Source organism: Felis catus, chromosome D3 (assembly GCF_018350175.1).
Source record: "Felis catus isolate Fca126 chromosome D3, F.catus_Fca126_mat1.0, whole genome shotgun sequence".
In the NCBI taxonomy this organism is placed as follows: Eukaryota; Metazoa; Chordata; class Mammalia; order Carnivora; family Felidae; genus Felis; species Felis catus.
Genome location: NC_058379.1, coordinates 77,148,624 through 77,167,403, shown reverse-complemented (window position 1 = coordinate 77,167,403; position 18,780 = coordinate 77,148,624). Strand labels below are relative to the sequence as shown.

The window sequence follows — 18,780 nt, the reverse complement described above, 5'->3', positions numbered from 1 at the left end:
CCAGCCTTTATGTCTTTCCTTTTTTAGTTACATTCCCGTAAAGACTGTGCTTTGTAGTGGTTTCTACCAACCCTAATTTGGAATTTTTCATTTAAGTTAAAAGCCTATTACTGAAACAAATAGGCTGTTTTTAGGGGCGCCTGGGTGGTTCAGTCAGTTAAGCGTGGTGACTCTTGATTTCGGCTCAGTTCATTTCAGTTCATGAGTTCGAGCCCCATGTTAGGCTCTGCATCGACAGCGGGCTCTCACTCTCCCTTGCAAAATAAATAAATATTTTTTTAAAAAAGACTGTTACTGAAACAAATGGGTTTTGCTTTTAAAAGTATTTATATTTACCTTCACTTCAAAAAATGTATAGTCAAACAAAACACATTTTACATCCCTTAGGGTACGAACCGTGCATTGCTTTTATGTTCTTTTGCTTCTCTTCTTGAACATTTACTGTTTGGAATCTTTATTCATTAATTCAACAACTACTCATTAATCACCTAAAATAGGCCAACCATTTTTCCTAGGTATTGAGGATATGGTAGCAAACAAGACAAAATTCCCTTAACGTCTTGGGTTTTTCTACAGGAGGAGATATACATGTATACCCGCACAGGTAGACAAACGGTGTGTGTGTGTGTGTGTGTGTGTGTGTGTGTGTGTGTGTGTGTGTGTCCATCCAAAGGTCATAGGTGCTCTGGAGAAAAACAAAGCAAAGCAGATGCACAGGGTAATTTTAAATAACGTGATCAGAGAAGACCTCACTGAAGGAGGTAACTCGTAAGCAAACACGTGAAGAGGTAAAGAGCAAGTCATACATTTCACCCGTGGAGACCATCTCATGCTGAGTAAAGAGCAAGTGCAAAGATCCTACTGCGTTCAAGCAAAAAGCAAGAAAGCAGGTGCACCGACAGTGGAGAAAGGGAGGAAGATAACAAGGTCTAAGAGCTAACTGGTAAACAAATGGTGTTTTTACACTGAACCAGAAAAGCAATGGAAGGGTTTTGAGCAGAGGAAGGGTAAGACCCGACCAAATGTCTTAAAAGAATAATTCTTACTGCTATGCTGAGAATCACCCGGGGGTGGGGGCAGAGTGGAAGTTAGGCAGCTATTGGAATGAACCCGCAGAGAGATGACGGTGGCTTGGACCAGTGCCGGAGCCGCGGAGGCTGGATTCTAGATGCACACTGAAGGTGCACTGGCTGAGGGCTGCTGCTAAAATGGATGTGGTGTGAAAGTGGAGTCAAGAATAACCGTGACGTGGGGTGCCTGGGTGGCTCTGTCAGTTGAGCTGACTTCGGCTCAGGTCATGATCTCGTGGTGTGTGAGTTCGAGCCCTGCGTCTGGCTCTGTGCTGACAGCTCAGAGCCTGGAGCCTGCTTCAGATTCTGTGTCTCCCTCTCTCTCTGCCCCTCCCTTACATATGCTCTCTCTCGCTCTTAAAAATAGACATCTAAAAAAAAAAAAAAGAATAACTGTGAAGTATGGGGCCTGAGTAATGGGCGGGCTGTGGCTGCCATTTACTGAGATGAAGAAACCTGCATGAGAGAGAGTTTTGCTGGGGAAGACACGCTGAGTTTTGGACATGTTGCGTTTCAGATAAGATATCTGTTAGGCATTCAAGAGGAGATGGAAAATAGGCACCTACACGTAGGAATCCGGGGGGCTCAAAGCAAAGACATGGACTGAAGATACGAACGAAGAGTCATCCACCTAAATCTGTATCGTCATGAGACTTAAGGACAAACCAAGAAAGGGATTAGGTGAAGACGTGTAGGTAAAGAGATACGAAGCCTGACTCCTAAAGCACTCCGAATTTCAGACACCGAAGAGACAGGCCGAAGAGACAGAAACGGGAGGAGATCTCTGGTTTCGGCTTCTCACACATGTTCTCAGGCCTCTCGTGAACCGAGTGAGGACAGAGGTCTGGGGCTAAGGAGCGCCTTCTGTGTTGGTTTTCCTTGGTCCCCGTCCCACCGCCCCCGTCCTAAGCTCCCTCCTGCACAGCACGCGGGCAGCGTTGGAGCCTCCTGGGAGCTGTGTCACCTCTGGCGCCTCGATGTTCCAGGCCACCACAGAATTTATGTACCCTGGGCTAGACACTCAGAACCTGCACCTGTCTCCGCCGACAGCAAAGGCTGTCCAGTATCAGGTGGGTTTGGAAGGGAATTGGGGCCGGGTTTGTGTTTAGGGGATTCCCATACGCACACGGTTGTGGGGAACTGAATTATAGGCCAAGATTGATTCTGGGTCACCCACAATCAAATGAAAACACTTACAATGACTCCTGATCCCTGATGGACAGTTCAGAATGCACTCTTGTGGTTTACTTATTAAATTCTCATCTGGTTTGAGGAGACACGTATAGAGTGAGAAAAAAGTGAAAACAAACAACAGGCGGCCTTTGAAGATTCTAGGGAAAGGCCCACATCCTCACGGGAACTGTTGGCCCCTTGCACCCTCACGCTTCAATTCCTCCCTTTGACACTGGAGGAAAATACCTCGGGGACTTGGTGCAATCGAGGTGTTCTTCGATCAACAGTATGAAATTACTCTGAAATAACTTGTCTTACACAGAGTAAACATTACCAGCTTACCTGGCCCCCTCCTCTGCCCCTCTCCAGCCCCCGAAGCTCCCAGTGCTAACTTTCTGTTATGTCAATGTGGTTCAAATTTTAGTAGGTATATGACGTTAATGGTCCCCAGTTTTCTTTCTTTCTTTTTTTTAATATTCATTTATTTTTGATAGAGAGAGCATGAGCAGGGAAGGGGCAGAGAGAGAGGGGGCAGAGAATCTGAAGCAGGCCCTGCGATGACATCAGCCAGCCTGGGGCAGGGCTCGAGCTCACGAGCTGTGACATCATGACCTGAGCGGCAGTCGGATGCTTACCCAACTGAGCCACCCGGGGGGCCCCAATGTTCCCCAGTTTTCTAACCTGCAGGGCCGCCCCCACTTCCGACCACCACTCACCTACTCTGAGCTAATCTTTACCCTCCAGGAAGGTTGGTGAAACCCCACCAATTTCGTTTCAGACTTTGCACCCCAGAACCGTCAGATTCCACGAACGCACGCCCTTTGTTGCTTGTCACATCTTGTGAGGCTACGGCCCTTCTGTCTACACCACCCTCACCAGAGATGTGGCCTCAAACTTTCCTGTTACTTTGTCAAGCAAACCACTCTGGAGTCATCAGCAAAGCAAAACCTGACTGAAGGCTTGGGGCTCTGGGTGGGGGGGGGGGGTACACTGGGCACCTGAAGTCGGGCATCCACACTTCCTCAGTGGCGGCAGGGCCTTCTTCCTTCCTTTTCTTTCCTCCACTGCCAAATTAGGAGTCCTCACTCCCAGGTCCTCAGGAAAACCCAGAGCCTTCCCTAACGAGAGTACTAATCACAAACTAACCAATCACAGATCTGATGATCTGACCCCCAAGGAAGACAACTTTTTGCATTGTTAAGTCTAGAAATTCAGAAATCTATGGACCTAGCATAACGGTATTTTGGATTTTCTTTGCACAGTCCCCTCTCCCTAAAAGAAGCATGTTTGCTTTCTCCCTAGAACAGAAAAAAAATTGTGCCCTCTGTCTCAATTTTGCAAGTTTACTTTTTTTTTTTTAATTTTCAATGTTTATTTTTGAGAGAGACAGAGAGAGAGGGAGAGAGAGGGAGAATGAGCAGGGGAGGGGCAGAGAGAGAGAGAGGGAGACACAGAACCCGAAGCAGGCTCCAGGCACTGAACTTTCCACACAGAGCCTGACGCGGGGCTCGAACTCATGAACTGCGAGATCGTGACCTGACCTGAAGCTGGACGCTTAACTGACTGAGCCACCAGGCACCCCACAAGTTTACCACTTCTTAATTCCAACCTCACATCATTACTCCACTCTGTGGCCAAAGAATCCTAAACCCTCATGACTCTGGTTTAACCCCAAACTCTGAAACTCGAGGTCGTTGTGAGAGTTAAAGTAGATAATGTATGTACATACTTCGTGCATTGGTATACACTAAGTGATTAATAAATGATAAAAGCCCACTGTTATTATTATCCACACCCAACAAAGCACTTAACGTGTTATTTGTGAATGTCTCAGAATAACAGTCCACTGCTATAAAAGTCTTTGTGAATAGGAACTAAATATTTGCCATCTTTTTATCTTCTGGAACTTCCAGCAAATAATAGGCACTCGATAAGCATAATTCTGAATGAATGATTCCCCTCTCAATTCAAAAGCATTTGTCGTGTCTAAGACAGGTTCTATGCATAACACACAGAATCTTAAGTGATGCCTCCTGTTCTCAAGGAGTTCATAAGAAATTGTGCAAATAACCATACCAGACAAAGTTTAGTTATACGAGAAGGTAAAAACAAAACAAAACAAAACTTCTAAGGGGTTCAAAGGCAGACCAAAATCCTAACGAAGGTAGAGAGGGGTGGTTTTAAGTATGGTCTGGGCATCCCTAGTGTAGTTCCTAGTGCAGTCACAGGGTCCACAGGATCAAAACGGTTTTTCGCAGTGACACTAAGATGAGACTTAGCATTTTCGCTCACTCTCTGAAAAAATGTACATTGGAGTACCCGGTGTAACGTGACCTGTGACAGTGCAACAGACCCAATGCAGAAGCACAGAAAAGCCAGTTCTCTGCAGTTAAGGCACAGATCTTCAAAATGTAAAACAATGCCACTTTTCTAATTTTTTTTTTTTTGGTTTTGAAAACTGTTTTTTCACAAAAACATGTAATTTAAAAAAATGCTTATTTATTAATTTTGGAGAGAGACAGAGAGAGAGAGAGAGGGAGAGAGAGAGAGAGAGAAAGAGAGAGAGAGAGAGAGAAGTCCAAGCAGGCTCTGCACTATCAGCACAGTGCCCAACGGGGCGGGGGTGGGGGGCTCGATCCCAGGTGAGATCACGACCTGAGCCGATATTAAGAGCCACCCAAGCGCCCCCAGAAACATGTAATTTCTGCTAACATGTAGAATGGGCTATCCTTTTCAAATAAGTTCAAATATTTTTAAAGTTTCTTACTTTTACTTTTTGATACGGTAAATATCAGTGCACAGTACATGTATATAATGGATAGAACCCACATTAAAAACTCCCTGGGGTCCTCAATCATTCTTGAGAGTGCAAAGAAGTCCTGAGACCAAGAGTTCGCAGTTTCAAGCCTAGTGAGAGGAAAATAGTTTTACTTCTAGCTCAGTGTTCACGGCGAAGTGAAGAAGAGAACCCGGTTAAGTTGGTTTGGAGGAAGGTGGAGAGTTTAGTTTCAGTCTTTCCCACCATCATTCATTCTCTCCCTATTATAAAAACTTCCAAATCCTGCACCCGAGCCCTTCGCTCTCATTATCTCTTGATCTGCACTTCTCCTTCCTAACCTTCCTTAGGTCTTCCAGGTCTGCCGTTCTTTTGTCTGTTAAGTCCTCTGGAATGACTGCCCTATCCTAGTGGTTTCCAGACAGATTTCCTCCTCTCCAACCCCCCCCCCCCCCCCCCCGGGTCGATCTCCACTTCTCCCTTTCAGCTCAAGGGGAGGAGGGTCTAACCTCCAGTCTCCGGCATTCCCACGACTTTCCCGACCGAGAGATCTCCCCTCTGCGCCCCTTCCACGCGGGCGACCCCTGCCGCACCCCAGCGCCCGGAGCGGCGGTCCCCACCCCCCCAACTCGCGTGCCCGCTCGCTCCCCCGCGCGCCCCCGGCCCCAGCCCGCCCCGCGTGACCCCGCCCCTGCCCCCACGCCCCCCGCGCCCTCGTCCCTCACCTGAGCCGGAGGCGCCCCCGACTCCCCGCCACCTCGGCCAGCCTCCTCCAGCCCCGGCCCTCGGGCGCTCGGTCCAGGCTCCCGCTGAGCCTCCGCAGCAGCGGCTCCGGAAGACGGTTGAGGGTCGCGCTCGGAGCGGGGAGCGGCGGGCCCGAGGGCGCGGCCGGAGGCGGCTGCGAGGCCGGGGGCGGCGGGGCCTGCAGCAGCTCCCCGCACAGCGACGCGTCCCGCGCCGACGACCCCGCGACGGCCGCGGCTCCCGCCGGCCGCATCGCGGGCCTGGGCTCCAGCGCACCTTCCGCTCGCTCCCTCGCCGGCCCCGGAGCCGCGGAGGCAGGGGCGGAAGGACAAATCGGGCGACGACGCACCGCGCTCAGAGGAGGAAGCTCTGCTCCCCGCCCGGCCGAGACAGGTTTGCCTCGGGGAGCCGAGCCGGCGGGGCGCGCCGGCCGTGCCGAGGGGGCGGGGCTTCGGGCGGGGCCGCCCCCCTGCGCGCGTACGCGCGCCCGCGCGTCTCCTTTGCCCTGGTCGCCGCCGCCCGCTCGCGGCGGCGCGCGCACCGAGGCCGGAGAGGTGGAGTCGGGGCTGAGCCGGGAGGGTCGGGTGGTTGCAGCCGGGGGAGGAAGCGGTGGAGGAGCTACGCTCGGGCGGCTGCGCTCCGGCGAGGAAGCGTGCTACGTCGGGGCTTCCCGAGACCGTGGGAGGAGGATTGCCTCACGCCGGAGAGGGAAGCACGCGGCTCTCCATCGCCGGCCCCCCCATCCCCCCACCCCCGGTCGCGCTCAGCTGACTCGGTGACTTGCGTTGTGTCCGGCGGCGCTACCGGCACCCGCGCTTGGCGACCTCGTTTTAGGCTTTGATGTGTACCACGGCGTGGCTAAGGGCAGTGGTTCCTAGACGTCCAGATACCTAAAGGAAATTTGCTCGAAATCTGTGCCCAGACTTTTTTTTTGTAAACTGGTCTGCAGATCTTGGAGATGATTGTTTTTAGCAGGAATTGCCTGGTTTCCTCCGAGTCGGACTGCCACCCACAGACAACTACGGGATAGTTTGGGGCAAAAGCAGGCCATCTACTTATGAAACCCGCCAGGTACACAAGGCTTCCTGGCCCGATTTCTGGTGCCATTAATGTTTTCATCACACAGGACACCAGGATGTTTTATAGCAATTTGGGCACCCAAAGTCTCTCTTTCTTCTGGCTACGTAGTTGTTCCATACAGTCTCCATCACATTTGAGCACAAGCAGTCACTATACTTTTTCATCCGGTGTAAATCGGAGTTCAGAATGCAGTATAACGGCTAAGTGCACGACCTTTTTAGATCCAGAAAGATCTGCTCGATTCTAGTTTTTATGACCGTGAACCAGTTACTTAATTCTCTGCGTCATCTTCATAATTCTCTGCCTCATCTGTTAAAATGGGACTGAAAATGTCGTGGTATATGTGGAGTTGTTACCAGAGTCAAGGAGTTGATTATGTAAAGCACTTAACTGGGCTTGTCACAGAGTAGATCATAAATGCTAGCTATTATCCTTACAAATGCAAAAGCTTGTTTCACATTCAGTTTGACTTGGTCAATCCTTCCCAATCACTTCTAGTGCTGTCCTGTTTTGTTTTTAGACACTGAACGTGTATCTTATGAGCGTCTATTAGCTGCATGTGCCAATTAGGGAAATCAAGTCTTTGAGGTTTTATCTGTCTAGTCTTTATTAGTTGAGACTCAACAGACTTCTTGTTTCTAAGTCTGCTGTGTGCAAGATGTGGCTTATGCAGCTTCTCATAGGTGCGTAGGGGTGAAATGCACATCTATCTTATTTACCCAGTGAGACTCCTTCCCAGTTTGGTCAGGTGCTTCTTCATCCAATACAGCTCAGCTAGATACTGACTGGTGTCAGTCCCTCTCAGCTTCTAGTCTCCCGCCAGGAGGACTGCCTATCTCATGTCACTCCAGACTGGGTCCTGTTTTACACGTGGAAACTTTATTTTCTTAAAGTAGGCCCCACCCCCAATGTGGGGCTTGAACTCTTGATCCTGAGATCAGGAATTGTGTGCTGTATGGACTGAGCCAGCCAGGGGGCCTCCTGCCTTGCAGTTGTATAACCTATGCAGCCATTCCAGCCGCCACCCTTCAGCCTCTACTTTGAACTGACGTTACATTTTATGATTGGTCTTTTTCTCCTCCCGATCAAACATTAATATTTTTATCATGTAATTTCACCCCCTGGGGTTCTCTTAAGGAGCATAGTGGTCTAATAGGAAAAACAGAGCCTTTAGAATTAACCCCAAATTTAAAAAAAAAAATTTTTTTTTAACGTTTATTTATTTTTGAGACAGAGAGAGACAGAGCATGAACGGGGGAGGGTCAGAGAGAGAGGGAGACACAGAATCTCAAGCAGGCCCCAGGCTGTCAGCACAGAGCCTGAAGCGGGGCTCGAACTCAGAGACCGCGAGAGCATGACCTGAGCCGAAGTCAGATGCTCAACTGACTGAGCCACCCAGGTGCCCCAGAATTAACCCCAAATTTGAATCTTGATGCTGCCACTTGGTGACGGGACTTTAGGCAAATTCCTTAACCTTTCAGCTTCAATTTCTACATCTGTAAGGAGCGGCAGATAATAGCACCTGCTTCAAATGATGTTACGAGAATTAAATTAGAGATGCTGATGTATACATACAAGGAGTGTCTGGGAGAAGTAGATGCAGGGTGTATCAGTACTCTCAAAATTGCCACATTCATTTTGGGAACAAAATAACAAAGAGCAATTTAGCTTCTTTTCCTAGACCAGCCATCACAATCTTACACAGGTAAGAGAAAAATTGAGAGTGGAGATCTGGCTTTTAAACGCACCTTAAAAGTTCATGCACATCTTCAGAGGATCTACTTAGGAGTTCTTCCTCATTTGTTGAAAGTGACGTACATCTTTGTGAATCCAGACAATCTGCAAGAAACTTCTGGTTTCTTTCTATGGAAATTCATTGATGTAATCTTGCAAATACAAATCTGGAAACTGACTCATAGATTTCCTTTCCTTTACACAATTTGAGTCTAGATGGTACTTTAAAAAATGCCGGAACAACATGTTATTTCATACCTGGACAGGTTTTCAAGGGCCCAGGGTGGGAGAAGCCCTGCAGGTGTTGGGATCGGTATACAGCAGAGGGGAAGGAAACAGGAGTCCTGTGACTTAAATGGCATCCCTTCTCTTTCGCCTCTATTCCATACCAGCAACCCTCATGACCTCTGACTCAGCTCTGTGTTGAGCCCACCCGGGGCACCGTCAGACATAAGGCTCTCGACATCCGCCGCAGACCCTTCTTGTTGCCATCTCCCAAAGGGTTAGGGGAATTTTCCCGTTCTGATGTCAACTTTGAAATAGTGACTAGGTGTTGTAATAGTATTCCATACCTTTCCATCATGATGAATCATCCACGGTAAAGACAACATTCAGTTGTCTGAATCGATTGTTTGATTCATCCATTCATTCGTTCAATCATTAACGAATATTTACTGGATGCCTACCTTGTTCCAGGCTCTGTGCCAAGTACTGTTAAAGGGTAGTATTTATTAAGGCTTGTTTTTGGGGGGAGGGGAAGGGGGCAGTTTCAGATTCACAGCAAAACTGAGGGGAAGGAAAAGAGATTTCCCATATACGCTCTGCTCCCACACATGCACAACCTCCCCCCTTGTCATCATCCTGCAGCAGAGTGGTACATTTGTTACAACTGACGGACCTTCACTGACACATAATCACCCTTAGTCCATAGTTTAAATCAGAGTTCACTCTTGGTGTGGTACATTCTGTGGGTTTAGACAAACGTATAATAACATGTATCCGCCATTATGGTGTCATACAGAGTGTTCTCACTGCCCTAAAAATCCTCTGTGCCCCATTCATTCATCCCGCTGCTCTTGAACTCCGATGAGTTCATCTATCAACAGATAGTTTAGCAGTGCTTTATGAATACAACATGTCATGCTGATATCACCACCTTTCCTTTCTATTCGAGAAAACGTATCTGAGCACTGGTATTATGATAGAAATAATTTCACATGTCATAATAGATGTGGCATTGTGATATGAAAAGTCTTGAAGCAGTTCTAATTCATGACCTTCAAAGCAATCATTCAGAAACTCTTGTATTCAAATGGTCATTACCAACAAATTATGGGGGACGCAGTTCAGCTGAAGGTGGGAACAGCAGTTGAGGTGCTAGGTCTCATGGCCATGAGACTGTCGGGGTTGGGGTTTTCAAAAAGAGTACCATTAATCCACCCAATAGTCTTTTGACTTTGTGACAAAAGCAACTGCATGGGGCTACAATGCAATTTATGAAGGAAGTCATTCAATAATATTTACCAACTGCCAGTCAGTACTCTCCTAGGATGTGGGAGGAACACTGGTGTTTCTCATCTTTGGCTATACTTAAAAATCACACGAGGGCATGGCAGTTCATCAAAAAGCATAAACCTACACTAAAATTGGGCCAATACAGAGAAAATGAACATGGCCCCTGAGCAAGGATTGCCGCAGATTTGTGAAGCGTTTTGTATTTTTCTTTTGCATCTGTGTGAGATGATGGATGTTGACTAAACTTCTTGTGCTAATCATTTGATATATGTCAGATCATCATGCTGTACACCCTAAACTTCTACAGTGCTGTGCATCAATTATATCAAAATGAAATTGGAAAAAAATTAGACCTACCATTACCTTATGAGTGGGTACCTTATGCATACCCACTTCTGGGTCTCTAACCAAAAGAATGGAAAGCAGGACTCAAACAGATTCATAGGCTCATTATTCACAGTAGCCAAAAGGCAGACAGTCCAAATGTCCATTAACAAATGCATTGATAAACAAAATGTGGTGTATACAGGCAGTACAATATTATTCAGCCTTGAAAAGGTAGGAAATTCTGACACATGTTACAACATGGATGAAGTTAGAAAGCATGACGCGTAAGCGAAATAAACCAGTCACAAAAGGATAAATACTGCATGATTCTAACTATACGAGGTACCGAAAAGAGACAAATTCACAGAGACAGAGGGTAGAATAGAGATTACTAGGGCTTGCGGGGGAGAAGGGAATGGGGAGTCATTGTTTGATGGATACACTTTTTTGTTTGGGGCACTGAAAAAGTTCTGGAAATAGACAATGACAACAGTTGCGCAACATTGTCAAAGGACTTAATGCCGCTGAGTTGTATGCTTAAAAATGGCGAAAATAGTAAATCTTACGTTGTACATGATTTACTACGTACACACAAAAAGAGGCACCCGAGGAACCTTAGAGACATGCTGACACCCGGCTATAGTCCTCAGAGACTCTAATTTTAATTGGTCTCAGGTGGGGCAGCAGTAGGTTTTCATATCCCTCAAGTTATTTTAATGTACGGTCAGGCTTAAGAAGGGAGGCTTAATCTCCAGGGCAGTGAGGCTCAGCCTTGACTACACATTAGAACTATTTGGGGAGTTTTACAGTACTCTGATTTCTGGGTGTTAACACCCAGGATTCTTATTTAATTGGCTTGGGGATGCTGCCTGGTCCCTGAGATTCTTTCTGAATTCTGCTTCTGATTCTAATATGCAAGCTAAGGTGAGAATCTTTGCTCTGGGCACACCCCACAATCTCTGCCTTTCGTTCCACCTTTAGAGAACAAGTATTTCTTTATGTCAATGATGCAATCAAGGGCATAGTGCAAGATGGACTTCTGATGACAGACAAGGGGCCAAAGGCTACTTGGATTCCTTCTCTCTACTTCCACAGAGTCAGAATATTAAAAGTGGGAGAAGCAAAGACCAGTAGAGGGCCCAGGAGAAAGGGGTCCATCCAGTAGGCTCACTCTTACAAGAGAAAGGCTCTTTATTCTTCCTGTAGGCGTCTGGCTCCTACCATGGACAGTGCTCCCTGCCCTGTCCCCAGTCCGCCTTTGAGTTCCCCTTCCTCCCCAGGAGGGGCTCAGAGCTGACCTGCTCAGCCAGGGTCCCAAAGAACCAGGGCCGTTGAGAGTACCTCAATCAAGGGACCATACTGCTGGTGCAGGAAAAATTGGCCAGCTTACCTTAAAAGAACATCGAGATGGTAGGCACACACTATCCTCTGAGCGATCCTGACTTAACCCTCAGCCAATCTTTTGTCACTTTTCTCTTCCTGACTATTTGTATTTCTGTTCTATACAAATGCTGGCTCACTCTGCTTATTAGGTCCTGTTGTATCCTGCTATTTTGTTTGCGAATGCCTGACTCCGACCCTTGGTCCTTGGAACCAAGGCCAACTAGACCAGGGGTGGGATGGGGATTTAGTCATGAAGCTGAAAGGCAATGTGGGATGAGGGGGGCATCTAAAGACAGGAAGTACGGAGAGAGCAGACGGGGCCAATCTGCTCTAGGCCTCACTGCAAAGTAGTGGTTCCCTATTAGTCTGTGTCATTTCATCAACATGGAATCCCGCCATAAGGATTTTGGCGTCCCTCACTCAGTGGTGGTAAGGGCCTTTAATGTCCCATGTATAACATTCCCCTCTTCCATTTATGTGGCCCTTGGGAACCAACCAGACATTGACTGGCAAGGGGACCTGGAGTTTCAGATATTGACTGGCAAGGGGACCTGGAGTTTCAGATCCTGGCTATCCCTTCAGACACAGCTGTCAAGGGAAACAAAATATAAAACAGAATCTGTGTTTCCTAGGAACTTACGGTCTTGTTGGAGAGATAAATTATATAAACACGAGAAAGTAGCAAGGCAAAGTTTTTGTTTCTGAGAGAGGGAGAGAGAGAGAGAGAGAGAGAGAGAGAGAGAGAGCGGGCATGAGTGGGGGAGAGGGGCAGAGAGAGAAAAGGAGAAAGAGAATTCCAAGCAAGCTCCAGGCTCAGTGCAGAGCCCAATGCAGGGCTTGTTCCCATGACCCTGGGATCATGACCTGAGCTGAAGTCAAGTGTTGGACGCTCAACTGATTGAGCCACCCAGGTGTCCTCAAAGAAAAGTTTTGGATCTTAGGATTTCTGTATTGTCAGCGTATTACAGCTAAATAGTTTTCCAGGGACTTATCAAAGACCTAGAGATGGGCCAGGAAGAAAGAGAAATAAACTAGGATTAGGAATGGTGGGCCCAGAAAGCTAAACGAATCTGAGCAATGGAGGCATGATTATTTCCTGGATACCAATGGTATAATTGATACATTTTAAAAAATGTGGCAGCGGGGCGCCTGGGTGGCGCAGTCGGTTAAGCGTCTGACTTCAGCCAGGTCACGATCTCGCGGTCCGTTGAGTTCGAGCCCCGTGTCAGGCTCTGGGCTGATGGCTTAGAGCCTGGAGCCTGTTTCCCATTCTGTGTCTCCCTCTCTCTCTGCCCCTCCCCCATTCATGCTCTGTCTCTCTCTGTCCCCAAAATAAATAAAAACGTTGAAAAAAAAAAATGTGGCAGCCACGACCACACCTACCTAGTTAATGACATTGACCCCTGCATGTGAACCCCCTTAGGTAGAAAGGAGATTAACTGCATTTGCCTCCAGAGGTGACCTGTTCTGTCTTCTGGGGTGACTGATGGAGGACCTTAGCAGACTTTCCCAAAGATGAGTGATGGATTCAAAGTTCCTGATGGCTTTGAGTTTGGGAATTCCTTGGGATAGTATCCTGAACACATATTTGGTGGGTCGGACTGGGGGAGGGGACTAGACACTAAGTCCCCTTCCATCCTGAGGTTTTGAGTAGAAAGGCACTAGGTCCCAGAGGGAGGAGAACATGTGATCAAAGACCAGCCAGGGAGGGTAACTGCAGCTGCTCCAGGATCAAGTTAAGCCAATTAACATGTAAATGCAATTCATTAGTGTGAGGCAGAGGGGCAAGGTTTAAATGACTGACAGAGCAAGTTGTACCATATTTGTTATTTGCTAAAATTAGATTTTGGGAACAAGCATGGCTATTTCAGCTGAATGGACATAGTATTAAATTAAAATGCGAGTAATATTTATTTGTTAGAGGAAAGGTGAGAAGAAGTACCTGTTTAGTTGACCGATAGCTTAAATCATATTTAAGGCCTTTAAAACATTAGTTACATGCTAAGCCTTGTATGCTCATTATTCATTTGTTCCGTAAAGCCTTGTCGGTGAAAACTTTTCTTTGAAACATTTTTGTAGGAGGCTAGTTGGCACTATGAATAATTCACAGTGAATTATGAATATGGATATGAATAAGGGCATTTATTTAAAATACTCTAGGGGCGCCTGGGTGGCGCAGTCGGTTAAGCGTCCGACTTCAGCCAGGTCACGATCTCGCGGTCCGTGAGTTCGAGCCCCGTGTCAGGCTCTGGGCTGATGGCTCAAAGCCTGGAGCCTGTTTCCGATTCTGTGTCTCCCTCTCTCTCTGCCCCCTCCCCCGTTCATGCTCTGTCTCTCTCTGTCCCAAAAAATAAATAAATAAACGTTGAAAAAAATTTTTTTTAAATACTCTATAATTTAAATTTTTCGTCGGTGACCGTAATGAATTTTATTTCGTGGGGTTTTGTTGTATACAGAGCAGAGCTCTTAAGCTCCTGGAAATTTTGTAAAGTTTATTTATTTATTTATTTATTTATTTATTTATTTATTTATTTATTTATTTATTTTAAGAGAGACAGAGACAGCACGGCTTGGGGAGGGGCAGAGAGAGAGAGAGGGAGAGAAAGAGAATCCCAAGCTGGTTCCACGCTGCCAGCACAGCGCTAGACGCGGGGCTCGAACTCATGAAATCAGATCATCACCTGAGCCGAAACCAAGAGTCGGCCGCTTAACTGACTGAGCCACCCAGGCTCCCCTCTCCTGGAAATTTTTATGGTATCTTAATATAGGTAATCAATGGTTATTTTGTGCTAATGAGAATAGCTTCACGCAAGTACACACGTAGTCTCCCGCTTAACGCTGTATGCGTGGAATGTCAGCGCTAAAGAGAACTTTGGCTGACCTAGCCCAACACCTTCAGTTTCGGAGGAGAGCCCTGTGGCCTAGAGAGGTTTTCTGCCCCTCTTGAACCTCTACATAGTAGTTCTCGGTCTGTGGTCCTTGGACCAACAGCGTCGGTTTTTTAGAAATGCAAATTCTCAGGCCCCACTCCAAACCTACAGACTAGAAACTCTGGGATGGGACCAACAATGTGCAGTTTAACAGCCTCCCAGGTGATTCCGATCCACCTGAGTCTTTAAGAACTACTCCCCCACACCTTGGCTTTAAAATATCTTGGGGCAATAACTTCCCTTAGATCACTCTCAGCCACACAGAGAATTACTTCCTGTTTTATGTCTAAATTTATCTCCCTAAAGCTTTGAAGGGCGTGTCACACAGTCTTCACAATGTAGAGACACTTCTCTTACGTTCTTTTATGGGTAACAGTGCAGGATGGGTCTCAGCAGAAGGGGAAGCGAGCCACCCGAGAGACGAGATGAAGGCAGCTGGCAGTGGGCACGGTGTGGGGGAACGAGGACTGATCTTCCCTCCGTCCTCATTCCCGTTAATTTGATAATTAGGTAATCCAAGAGCCACTCCAGAGAGGAGGAGCACAGCACAGTTTAGTTTGGGGTCTGAGTTTCTAAGACAAATAACACGGAATCGAGGGAGTACGGAGGCGGGGGGCGGAAACTTAGGACATACATAGTAGAGAAGATGGGAGCCTAGAATACCAGCCGACGTTGCTCCAGAAATTGTCTGAGTAAAAGCAAGACAGAATCGAGAAGGGTCCAACCCTCTGGGAGTTGAGCGTTGTTGACAAGCCAAAAAAAAAAAAAAAAAAAAAAAAAAAAAGGCTCCATGTGGACTGGCTGTGATTCATGGCTTGATTCCGCTGCTCCCCACCCACGCCTGCCAACTCAGCTAGCAGAGAAATCCAGGGATTCAAGATGCCCAAGAAATGGGGGATTCCTATGCCAAGGGAGCCACGTGAGGCCACTGTTTCTGAGGTCTTCGCAATGCCATCTGGAAGGACTGTGCAGCGGGTGGTCATTGTTCCGTCTGCCTGGAATAGAACTCCTGTCTCAGAAATACTGCTTCTCAATGTGTGGTTCAGTGGGAGACCCCAGACTCTTACCAATCTGTTTCTTTAACTCAGTGATTGTCTGGAAAGGCATCTTCCCCAAACTTGGCCAGTCCCTGGGGTTTCTGACCTTCGACCAGATGAAGAGGGTTCCAGGCTGTGTCATGTGGCAATGCTGTGAGGTGTAAATCTGAGCTGTTTGGTGGCCGTGTCCCCAACAGCTGCGTGGAAGCAGGCAGTAATGTGGTGGAAAAAAGTGACCGGTACACTGAGAAGGAAGGATCACTGGTGCCCCAGTCTCTGACTGTGGTCGTGCCTGAGCCCGGCTCACATCTGCCTTTCCTGCAGTTCAGTCGGCTGAGCCAACAAATTCCCTTTTTTGCAGTAGGGGAGGGGGGAAACTGTCTTCTACCCTCCTAGGTTCAGTACTTGGGACCAGCAAACGACACCGACAAAAGACAAATGAACAGTAGAAAAGGTTTATTTTGCATGCACAGGAGAACCATCAAAGAAAGGAGCTGGTTTATTAAATGGTTAAAGGATCCATATACTGAACTTAGTAGAAGAAAGGGGTGGGAGAAAAGGCTTCTTATGGGAAGAACAAATAGGTTTTCTTTTTTTTTTTTTTAGTATCCCTTTTTTTTTTTTTAAAGTATTTATCTATTTTGAGAAAGAGAGGGAGAGGAGAGTATGTGAGGGAGGAAGGGGCAGGGAGAGAGGGAGAGACAGAGTATTCCCAGCAGGTTTTGAGTTATCAGTGCAGAACCTGTCTTGGGACTCGATCTCACAAACCATGAGATCGTGACCTGAGCCTAGATCGAGTCTGGTGCTTAGCCGACTAAGCCACCCACCCTTAAGATCCCTTTTGAGGGGCGCCTGGGTGGCGCAGTCGGTGAAGCGTCCGACTTCAGCCAGGTCACGATCTCGCGGTCCGGGAGTTCGAGCCCCGCGTCGGGCTCTGGGCTGATGGCTCAGAGCCTGGAGCCTGTTTCCGATTCTGTGTCTCCCTCTCTCTCTGCCCCTCCCCCGTTCATGCTCTGTCTCTCTCTGTCCCAAAAATAAATAACAACGTTGAAAAAAAAATTAAAAAAAAAATGGTAAGTAAGTCACTCTTAGAAAAGATTTGTAACTTTGCAAATAGGTTTCTTTAGGAAAGGCAGACGGGTTTTAGGAAACAAGATGAGGAAAAGAAAGTGTGTGATAAAGTGTGTCTGTATAGGTATGAGTGGTCTTTCCATCTTCAGGGTCATAGAATTGTCCTGGAGAAGGGATTTGGAGTAAGTTTAATTCATGTTCTCCCTTCTGGGAGTAGATGGGCCCCGAAGAGGAATTTATGGCATCCTTACTTCCCAGAAGTTCCTGCTTTTAGTCTGATAGGGGAAGTTCTTAGAGCATCTGCCGAGTCTCAAATGTCTTCAGCTTAAAATAATCATTATGCCCAAGTGGCGTATTTTGGTGTGGCATATTCTTTTTTTTTTTTTTTTTTTTTTAGTTTATTTATTTGAGAGAGAGATAGAGAGCACAAGTGGGGGAAGGGCAGAGAGAGGGAAACAGAAGACCTAAAGTAGGCTCCAAGCTGACAGCAGAGGGCCTGATGTGGGGCTCGAACTCATGAACCATGAGTTCATGACCTGGGCCGAAGTCAGATGCGTAACCGACTGAGCCACCCAGGCGCCCCTTAACTTCATTTGTTAAAGAGCAGTTTTAGGTTTACAACAAAACAGAGGCAGATACCGAGATTTCCTGCATACCCCTTGTCCCCACACCTATATAGCTTCCCCATTATCAACATCACTCACCAGAATGATGCATTTGTTAGAACTGATGAATCTACTGTGATGTATCGTAAGCACCAAAAGTCCATAGTTCAGGGGTGCTTGAGTGGCTCAGTCGGTTGAGTGTCCTACTCTTGATTTCAGCTCACATCATGTCATGATCTCATGGTTGGTGAGATCGAGCCCTGCCTCAGGCTCTGAGCTGGCAGCAAGGAGCCTGCTTGGGATTCTCTTTCTAACTCTCTCTCTTTCCCTCCTTTGCTCTCTCTCTCAAAACAAATAAATAAACATTAAAAAAATTCCATAGTTTACTTTAAAATTCACGCTTGGTGTTGTATATTCCATGGGTTTAGACAAATGTATAATGACATATACCCAGCATTATAATACAGAGTATTTTCACTGCCCTAAAAAATCCGTGTTCCTATTCATCTTTGGCAACTACTGATTTTTAAAAAAAAATTTTTTAATGTTTATTTATTTTTGAGACAGAGAGAGACAGAGCATGAACAGGGGAGGGTCAGAGAGAGAGGGAGACACAGAATCTGAAGCAGGCTCCAGGCTCTGAGCCGTCAGCACAGAGCCCGACGCGGGGCTCGAACTCACGGACCGCGAGATCATGACCTGAGCCGAAGTTGGACGCTCAGCCGACTGAGTCACCCAGGTGCCCCACTACTGATTTTTTTTTTATTGTCTCCATGGTTTTGCTTTTTCCAGAATGTCATATCATTGGAATCATACAGTACGTAGCCTTTTCACGTTGGCTTTCACTTGATAATATGCATTTAAGGCCCTTCCATGCCTTTTCATGGTTTGATAGCTGATTTCTTTTTAGTGCTGAATAATATTCCACTGTCTGGATGTACCACAGTTTATTTTTCCACCCACCTATGGAAGGACAGCTTGGTTGCTTCTAAGTTTTGACAATGATGGACTTTGCTTCTAGAAATTTTTTGCCAGAGGATTTTATCACTGTAAGTAACTCATATCCACTTATTTGTACAATATTAACCAATATTAACCAATGTTCTTTTTCTGGATAGCATGTTACTATTCACTCTATGGGTTGCTCATTATTCCATTTAGATGTTCTGACATTTTATGACATATTCCATTAAGGGTGTCTCTGGAAGAAATTGTTTTGTTTTTTGTTTTTGCCTGGAAATAGTATTGGCAGCTCTACAGCCTTGAGCCCGAGGTCATTTGTAACATCGGTTGGACCAACCATAACTCAGCTTCATCCGCAGTGGTCTTCAGAAC

At 46.8% G+C, this 18,780-nt stretch overlaps 2 protein-coding genes and 1 non-coding gene across 4 annotated transcripts in view; 2 read left to right on the top strand and 1 right to left on the bottom strand.

Moving 5' to 3' along the window:
* MALT1 (MALT1 paracaspase) overlaps positions 1-6,016 on the bottom strand; it is a 64,130-nt gene extending 58,114 nt beyond the window's left edge. For both annotated transcript variants that reach the window (XM_003995258.6, XM_011288150.4), the window contains exon 1: positions 5,745-6,016. In XM_003995258.6, the coding sequence (XP_003995307.3) occupies positions 5,745-6,016 (272 nt within the window). The remainder of the gene's footprint in view (positions 1-5,744) is intronic.
* Positions 6,017-6,032: 16 nt separating this feature from the next.
* The window catches only part of ALPK2 (alpha kinase 2), a 152,837-nt gene continuing 140,089 nt past the window's right edge, over positions 6,033-18,780 (top strand). The window contains exon 1 of the mRNA XM_045042420.1: positions 6,033-6,156. The gene's annotated coding sequence lies outside the window, so the exon portion shown is untranslated. The remainder of the gene's footprint in view (positions 6,157-18,780) is intronic.
* On the top strand, positions 10,193-10,299 carry LOC111557445. Its single transcript, XR_002737480.1, has one exon. It is a non-coding gene; the product is annotated as a U6 spliceosomal RNA (small nuclear RNA).